The following is a 9,282-nucleotide window of genomic DNA, read 5'->3' as shown; positions in this document are numbered from 1 at the left end:
TTGCAACGGCAGCGGTAACCAAAAACGTCACACACACAAAAAGTCACCATATTACAGCGTCGCCTATTCGCCGTTAACCAAACCGAATCAATGTAATACGCGGAAATACTGAACACGGTGTACTATGACACGGAAGCAATAGCTGTAAAAGCGCAAAATTTCTTCAAATTCAGGCTAGACATGCCGTTCATCAGTACCGCAAGACGAGCAAGAAAGGCCAGAGAGACGGCTGCAACGCCAGTTCACACAAGCGGAAGCACCTCCGACTCTGTAATATAGTTCTTGCGACCATAAGCAAATACTCACTAATGTGAAAGTTTTCTGAGGTTTTAACATAATCAAAAACAAAAAATTTATTACTTTCAGTGTTTGATAGCACAGTTGCATTTTTACTAGCAGTACTGTGATAAACCGCCGCCGGCACGATAAAGCGGAAGGATACTAGGTAGGAAACTGCGGCCGGTTTTTCCTTTCGTGCCGCACTAATTGCATGCGATCATGTCTTATCCCCACGATGAAAGGTGAGCTCCGTCTTCAAGCATATTTTGTCGCCTAAAGTTCATTGAAATTAGCCAAAATTGGCATCTAAGTAGTATACTATTACTAACAAGTTGCTCTGGTCATGATTAATGCGTGATTGTGTGAGAAATACAGAAAATTTTAGGGCCCGTCTTGTGACACGGCCATCATGGCGTATCGGTCTTGCCCTGTGAATAACACGTGCCCAGCTAAATTGTGCGTTTAGACGAATTTCATGCGCCGTGCACAAGTTGCGTTCGTTGAGCCAGCGATACTTAGTCGTTCGGTATTGTTCGTTCTTTTTTGCGGTCGAGTTAGGCGAGTGTATCGAACACTGGCAATTTTAACCGCCCACGACGGGCCGGACGTTTGAATGGGCGCGTTAGAAACAGCTTGTAGGGATACAGAGGCGGTGATTTAGCAACATTGTCAAAGTTGTAACACATACGTGGTATCATGTATGGTTGGGAAAGCCTCTCGACAAATATTTTGCCGTGTACTAACAACTACGCCGCGTCGCCGGTCCAACTGCGCCGGATTCGGCCGTTAGGCCTACTTTAGGCCTTGCGGCGTGTCATCGCTTTTCTCGAGTGAATACCACGACAGACCTTGCCCTCCTAGTAGTCCCTGTTCGCGTCGAGCAATCATTTGCTTGTACCGTTTACATACTAACAAATGTTGGTTACTGACGAGTTTTCGTTTGTGGTTCCCGAGTTGGGAAAATGACAATTAAAAAGCTAGTTCTACCGCTTTGCTTGTTATAAAATTATCCTCGTTCGTCCTACCTTAGAAGTTGTGGCCGCTTATGAGCTGTTCCGTCGCGAAAAGAGATTTGACGTTAGCATCGCTAAGTCGCCTTACATTTCCAGCTGTTGAAAAATAGCCGGAATATTTCCGAGCTTCGAACGCACCATTGACAACGAAGTTCCGCGTGTACTTTGCGAGAGGGGTTCGCGTTCGTTGAACGACAGCTGTAGCATATTGAATTTGCTGCGGCTATCTGTGCCCGTTGCATCATGCGTCGGGATGGAACATCGCGTTTGCGTACTGTAAGTCGAAGGTGTTCCTTATCATGCGCGTTGTATTGGACATTGCGTACGTGGAAATGTAATTGATTTACTCCCCGTCAGACCAGGAGATTCGCGCAGATATTTGGGTCCAATCGTGGAGCCATGTTGCACAGGATGTTGTTTAAATTACTGCCCGCGTTGGCACGACGTGTTCGGATGTCTGACCTTCAAAAACAGCAATACCGTTTCGTGAAATGGCGGAGTATGCCCCACCAGATTTGGGTGAGGTCTTAGGGCGAGCACTAAAGTGTTCTCCGAGATCTCAACGACTGGTGCTGAAATCTTATTTTACAGCAACTATATCATCTTTGTTCATGTAACCGATCTGGGTTCTGGGTTTTTAGCCATAAATAAGTTTAATTTTGCCCACAGGGTGACTTGACCTGGCAGTACCAGCGTTCTTACTGCACATGGTGATGCGTTTGACAGGCAAAACTCGCATTCCATTTTTACACATTGGAGTTCACACCTTTTTTGCCCTGTGATGTTGAGGTCTAAGCACACGATGCAAGTGCATTGAAGTGTCATAGAGATGTACCTTGGTGTATGGTTTGAAGCCAGCCACATAATTTATTTGCCTTATGTTTGAACAGAAATGGGCCGAGCGACTGGGATCCTGAGAAACGACAGGACCAGGAGTACGATGGGCCCCCAGGCATGGAACCAGATGGCATCATTGAGGTGAGCTTTCCTGCCACTTGCACTACAAGTTAAAGTTGCTTAAAAATACTTGATTTAGCAATAATTGTGTGCATTGTATTGGCCATTGGTTAAGTGCTGATGTATCAAATTTTTTCTGTCGTACCAACTCAAGATTCAAGCAGTTTTCAGGTCTATTCCTCAAGTCGTGTCGTTTCAGAACATCATTTACATTTGCACATGTGTTGTCGCACTGTGTTAAGATGCCTGACCTTTAAAAAGCACCAATACCGTTCCATAATATGACGGGTTTGGATCGTCCAGAGGTCAGACAGCATGCCCCACCAGATTTGGGTGAGGTCTTAGGGTGAACACATCGGTGGTCTCTGAGGCCTCAATGACTGGTGCTACACTGATTTCTCATTTTACGGCAACTAGGTCATCTCGCTTTATGTGTTTGATCTGCATTTTCTGCCAAGAATAGGCTTCAAACTTTTGTTCACAAGATGACTTGACCTGGCAGCACCAGGGTTTGTTCTTTCACATGTTGGTGTGTGTGTGTGGCGGGCAAAGCTTACATTTCATATTTACGTATCGAAGTTGGCATCTTGCTTGTTTGTGCTGTGATGTGTCTTTTTCTAAGTTTGGCTGTCTTTAATACGTGCTAATTTGTTTTTTTTTTTCTGGCAGAGCAACTGGGAGGAGATCATCGACAACTTCGATGACATGAACCTCCGTGAAGAGCTCTTGCGTGGAATCTATGCCTATGGTTTTGAGAAGCCATCTGCTATTCAGCAGAGAGCCATTATCCCATGCATCAAAGGTAGGTTTTTAACAGATCGGTTGAGTTCTCGAAAAACTACCCCTTCTCCCCCACTGGAAAAAAAAAAGGCACATCATGCAGCCACATCGTAATTGCCATTGCGTGCTAGGTAGCTAGCTGAAGTTAGATTTAAATCAGACTCTTGTGTGTAGACCTAACCCGGTTTGCTTCAGAGTCGAGGCGTGCGTTAAGAGTGTGCGCGAGGAAAATATATCTGTTGCATAATGACCGGTCTCATGTCAGCTTTGCTGCAGTACTGCTCTGTTATGCGGCAATGCATATTAAGAGTGTGAAGTGGCCACTGTCATGGGACATAATATACATTCTTTAATTATGCATGCATGCCGGTACAGTATGAGCACCGAGACGTTTAATTACTGACAGCCATTCAGTGGTGGCGTTTCTTTGTAGAGAGAAAAATTTTTTGTCCGCGTCCGGTCCCTCTTTCCTGTGCACTTGGCGAATCTCCTGAATTTCGAGGTTAGCAGGTCTGCAGTGGGCACTTAATGGGGTTATTAGCCAGCTACATTATCACCCTCAGGCACTCTTCAGTAAAATAGTAATGTCATGTGTTAAACAATAATTGAATAGTCTTAAAGAGAGTGCTTTCACACCCATTATTATTGAAGGTCGTATTAGACCAAGCATATGGCAAGTGGCAACTTCACGTTTTGGGGATGCCATTTCTTCATTTATTGTGCATGTAGTAGTAATTTGAGAGATGGTTCCAGCATCAACTAATAGTCGGGCTGTGCCATTACACTTGCACGTCTGATAGCAAATGATGCTATATGAATTTGGTCTTGGCATCGTGCAGAGGCTTGTCACTTGTTGCCTCTGTCAAAGCTGCGACACACAGTGTTGTGGACCACTACTTTTGGAACAAGCTTGTATACCACATTGGTGTTTTGCCATATGTGGTTAGTTTGTAACAGTAAAGTGTATTTTTCACTTTAAAAGTGATCGCGTAAGTGCAGGATTATGGGCACTCAATTTTGTGCATCTATGTAGCTTCCATAAGGATGCATTGTGTACATTTGCACCTTAACTTTCCATACGACACCTGTTAGGCATAGTTAGCCCACTAACAATGGTTTCAAACACTATATTTAAGAACTCTTGCGCTGCTCACCTATACACTGCAACATCTGTTCTACAGTAGCAGAAGTACACTCTTTTCTGTAGAGTTCATTTTTTCCCCACTTGGCGGCGATTTTTCAACAAGGTGAAGATGTGCTCGTCGGAGTTGAAAGCCAACACGGCTGCCTTTGGAAGCATCATGTGTGCTTTGAAACATCGCAGATCTCGCGATTCCACTGTGTCTGCGGCTGATTTGATCAATGGCTCAAGCAGCTCAAGCTCAAGCAGCAGGGAGTAAGAGAGTGCTACCATTTCATGTTTAAGTGACAGAAACAATTGCTGTATTTAATCTGTAACTTGAAAATGCACCGCTAGTTCGTTCTGCTCAACGAACTGAAGCCATTCAGCACTAACCAGCTAACATGAAGGCGACGTACTGAAACAGCAAGAAATGTTATGACAGCAAAATGCAGCAGAAAATAAGTTTACTGCAAGGCTTGCAATGGTTCTTTGTTTCACACTGCACGACCACAGGTTATTTGCCCACTGACTGCAGCATTAAGGGGGGACGTGGCCCTCGGAAACCGAAAAATTGCAAGAAAGTCGATTTTTGAAAAACAATATTTTTGGGTTGTATGTCTCATAAACTACCTGATCTGTAATTATCAGTACCTAATTCAACCGCAAAGTACAAAAAAAAAAACCCAACTTTTGAGGCCACCGCGGCCCACAAAACGCGCTCAAGTGCCGAAATGGAGTCCAACTTTGCGCGCACGCCATTCCCGGCCCATGCGGCCTGCCCGCGCCATCTTGGTGCCGTTTTGAGCGTGAATTCCTTGTCTTTGTTTTGCCGCCTTGCAAAATGGCATCGTCAGCGCGGTTGAGGCGCTATTGGCGTTTTCCCGCAATCGATGAGGAGCGCTGATTGGTCGGAGCAGCGTGTTCAAATCCCGCGGGCTAAAGCGCGCTTGCCATTGGCTGCTGTGTAGGCGGCGGCGGCTGCTCCCTTTGATGCCGCGCTCGCGTCGTTGTTGCCCCTTGCTCCGTCCGCCTGAACAGACGCCCTGCTTGCGAGCTGCTCAGATTATTTTCTCAGCTTTTCTTTTTTTTTTTTCGCTAGTTCTTTGCTGCACGCAATGCCGGCAATGAAGCCCAAGACAGTGCAGATGTTCGGTGCGCGGAAGCGTGATATGAGACTTGTACGAGCATAATTGAACTTCCGATCTTCCGCAGCGAGTGCAGACTGCGTCCCCAAAGCGCTCCTGACAACAGCTGCGTTTCATCGACGTTTCGGTACGACGCTACTATTCTGCAGCCGTAATTTTTGCGGTGTATTGACAGTGGAGCTCAAGGAAAACTTCAAGCTTTAGCGCCAACTCCTGCTACTGGCCGAAAATCGGAACTACTAAATCACGTTGATGACACTGCTGCCTCGACAAACGAGATGCTGGTTAAGTCTGCTGAGCATGCATCTGCTGAAAACTTGCAGCGGTTGCTCAGAAGGCATCACTGTAGGGACACTAGCCAGACAGACTACATTCCTGGAGGCTGCTACAGTGAAACCTCGTTAAACTGTAGTTGGCCGGAGCTCGGAAAACGTACGTACTAAATGGTAGTACTGTTTAACTGAAATAGCATGACATCGATCACTTACCTGTCGAAAACGTAACTCAGAGAGTGCGTTGAAAGGGGGAAAAAAAATGCAGTATTTATTCACTTCGCGCGACAAAAGGGATATTTTTCGTCTGATGCCACGGCGGCCTAGCAGCGACGACAGCGGCCTCAAACTTACCGAAGCTGCGAGGCAGCTTTTCAGCCATCCCCCTCTTCTCGGCAAACACTTGCATGGCAGATTCCTCGTTGGCATTGCATATTCGCCATGCATGCGCGCGGTAGCGCTGCAGAAGTCGCGGAGTGCCTTTTTCATTGCGGGGTGCTGTTCTCGTCACGACAATTGCATTCATGAGGCTGACCTAATGCGCAGCTTCTGCCACTGTCGGACCTGAATCGCCCGTGCTGTCGCTTTCCGTGTCGTCCTCATCACTATTGCTAGCCGACACCTCGGCAACAACAGAGGCAACGAAAGCGACCAGTCGAACCTCTTAGCCGACACCTCTTCATGGTCGCAGCAGCGCTGCCGAGCAATTTCTTCGCATTTCAAATGCCACACACCGTAGTCAACAGCAGATCACTGTTGCTGCCAGCGCTGACTTCTTTGTGTCTTGTTTGATAGCACGAACAATGTCTAACTTTTTTTCTATGCTGAGCATCCAGAGTCTTTCTTGTCAGCTTTGGCATGATGCGAGTCCTTGCATGCATGATGCCACAACGCTCTCTGGCATGTTGCCAAAATGATGTTGATGTGGCTTCACACGCGAACGCACAGGGCGCTTGGAGGCCGCCGCACGATGGAGACGACGCACTGCCGTGTTTGCGTGACGAAAAGTGGAAACACTACGTGTTAACCAATACGTATGCAATAAGCTGGTACGGTTTATGCAGATACAAAACACATTATGTTCAATGGCTGCTGTGTCGGGGATTTGACTTTACTAGTTTTAAAACGAAACTACTGTTTAAGTGGTTACGGTTTAACGAGGTTTTATTGTAATAAAGTTGAGCCCGCTTATAACGAACCTTTGCGTCACGCGGAATTCATTCGTTGTATCCAGAAGTTCGTGATACTTGGGCCACACACAAAAATTGACCTCAATCAAAACAAAAATTTATTGAGAAAAAAAAAAGAAAACAGTGATCGTTGTCTGCCTCTTCAGAGCACATCCAATGACAGCGGTTTCAAGCTTGTTCAAAGCTGCGATGTGTTCGTCACCCAAGGCCTTAAAACGCAAGATTTCTAAGTGCTTCAGTGTGGCTTACTGCTGTGGTTGCGCTTACGGGTGCTGGCCCCGATGGATCGCTGTCGTCGTCCGAAGCTTCAGCGTCGCTTGATGCCTGCGCTTCCCGGATGGCGGGTCTTGTCGCAAAACGACTCTGCAACTTCAGCAGCGTCGTCTCCTTCAACAAAATCTTGCCAATCAAGATCGCAGCCGGCCAGGTTAGCGTCAACGAGTCGCCACAAGTTGTCGTTAGGCTGGCATTGTTGAGTGTCTTCAGCAGGCTTCAGATGCGTCGGCGAAGCCGGCCTTGCGAAAACAATTCAGGGTGCATTCGGGTGTCACTTCCATCCACGCCGCTTTGATCATTTCGACTGCCGAGTACAGCAAAACCTGCAGAGGCAGATTGGTAACGGGGTGATCAACTGCAATCGGCATCTGCTGCACAACACGGCGCCTGTAGGCCGCTTTAAACGACCGTATTACGCCCATCTCTAGCGGTTGCGCTTTTGACGTTACATTAGGCGGCAGAAAAAGCAGCTCAACTGCCATTAAGACAGCTTGGACATGGCGGGCGGTACAGTTGTCGAGAATCAGAACTTTTCGCCCTTTCTTCGCCATGCTGCTGTCAAAATCAATTAGCCATTCCGCGAACAACTCGCATGTCATCCACGACTTCGAGCTATGCCTGTACCACACTGGTACATATGTGCGGAAGCAACTTGGCCTTTTTGATTTGCCGATGACAAATGGCAAGCATCGATCGCTTCCATTCATGTTGGTGCACAAAAGCACAGATATGCGAACTTAGCTGTGCTCTCCGCCAGCACATGTGTCACCCTTCATAGCGTACGTTTTGCCAGGCAGCATTTGATGGAATAGGGCCGTTTCATTGGCGTTATGTACATCCCTTTCAGCATAACTTGATACACGGGCCAAGATTTTAAACATCCACGTGCTGATGTCTTCGTTGCTTATCGATGCTGATTCGCCGTTCATAGACATGGAAAATAATTCAGTGGCGGAGCTTGAAGCAACAGAGCCAGCCATTATCAGGGGGAAAATCTGGGAAGTCCAGGAGGAACGCAATGTCCTTTACTTTGGACAACATCAGCAGCCCGCTGATGGGAACATTGCGTGCTCGAGCATCAAGGAACCACTTTAGAAGCGTGTCTTCAACATCTGCATATGTGGCTTCCCGTAGGCGCTTCCTCGTCGTGGAGTCCGTGGCGGCACTCTTGTAGATTTTGTCCTTCTCTTTCAATATCGTGGATATTGTCGATTTCGACAAACCATACTTTTTCACTAGTTCGTGGTTTTTCGCGCCTTGGGAAAGGTCTTTCAAAATCAAGTTTCATGGCCAAGTCCAAAGCTTTTCGCTTCACTGTTGAAGTAGACACTGGCGAATCCGCCATCTCAGATGTGCATGGGAGCACACCAGTAGGAAACAACGCCGTCAACGCTAGCACGAGCACAACCACAAGCAAGAAAAAGTCAGTCACGCAGTCATGTGAGGTGCGGCGTTCCTTTCTCTTTTTTTTTTCGTATTTGCGGCGATCCCCTCGCCACATCGCCGGTCCTCCATGCCTTCGGTGAGACGCCATGGGAAGCTGATTCTCGAAGCGTGCACAGTGCAGGGTCAGTGGCTCTCACCATGTGGAAAGTGGTCCACGACACCAAGGCGTTCGCTGTAGCTGATTGGCTAGGCTCACGGGCATTCGTTGTGGCTGAGACCGAGCGCCATAGCCCTACTGTATATTTTGACGGTCACGCCGTACTTGTTCGTGATAAGCGAGCGTTCGTCTTAAGGGGGGCTGTTATAAGTGGGCTCGACTGTATATGCACTTGTACATAGTGAAATATTTTGTGGTGTTCTGTTATAAAAATAAGCTAATTTTGTTTTTGTTTTCTAGTTATCTCAGAATCTCATTTATGGTGTTTTCTAAATGTGCTGAAGCGCTATCTCGGACTTCAGGGCTCATAGAATCATAATTTTAACAGCAGCGTGTAGCTACATCTGCGTGCTTACACAATGCTAGGAGCAGATTTTTAATTTTGCCTTTGTAAATTTTAAAACCTGGCTGCTAACTGGACCAGATGATAGCCATCTCTCGAGATCGAACTTCAAGTTGCCGTAAAATTGCTAATAGCTGCAATTTAAAAAAAAGTCCTACAGTTGTGTTGCTTACACTTTGTAGTACCCAGCCATAGGTCTTTATAAACATTCTGGCTGATACTCTTCTTACAGTTGTTCAGATAACCAATAGGTGATTAATCTTAATTGTATCTGGAACCACTGTCAATTTAAGAAGCGATT

At 46.6% G+C, this 9,282-nt stretch overlaps 1 protein-coding gene across 1 annotated transcript in view; it reads left to right on the top strand.

The window, feature by feature from the left end:
* Window positions 1–418: 418 nt before the first annotated feature.
* The window catches only part of eIF4A (eukaryotic translation initiation factor 4A), a 65,263-nt gene continuing 56,399 nt past the window's right edge, over window positions 419–9,282 (top strand). The window contains exons 1-3 of the mRNA XM_050190122.2: window positions 419–521; window positions 2,183–2,270; window positions 2,919–3,051. Coding sequence (XP_050046079.1) covers window positions 499–521; window positions 2,183–2,270; window positions 2,919–3,051 — 244 coding nt within the window. The 5' untranslated portion in view covers window positions 419–498. The remainder of the gene's footprint in view (window positions 522–2,182; window positions 2,271–2,918; window positions 3,052–9,282) is intronic.

Source organism: Dermacentor andersoni, chromosome 2, assembly GCF_023375885.2.
Source record: "Dermacentor andersoni chromosome 2, qqDerAnde1_hic_scaffold, whole genome shotgun sequence".
In the NCBI taxonomy this organism is placed as follows: Eukaryota; Metazoa; Arthropoda; class Arachnida; order Ixodida; family Ixodidae; genus Dermacentor; species Dermacentor andersoni.
Note: the sequence above shows the minus strand (reverse complement) of the source record. Positions and strands in the feature narration are given on the sequence as shown.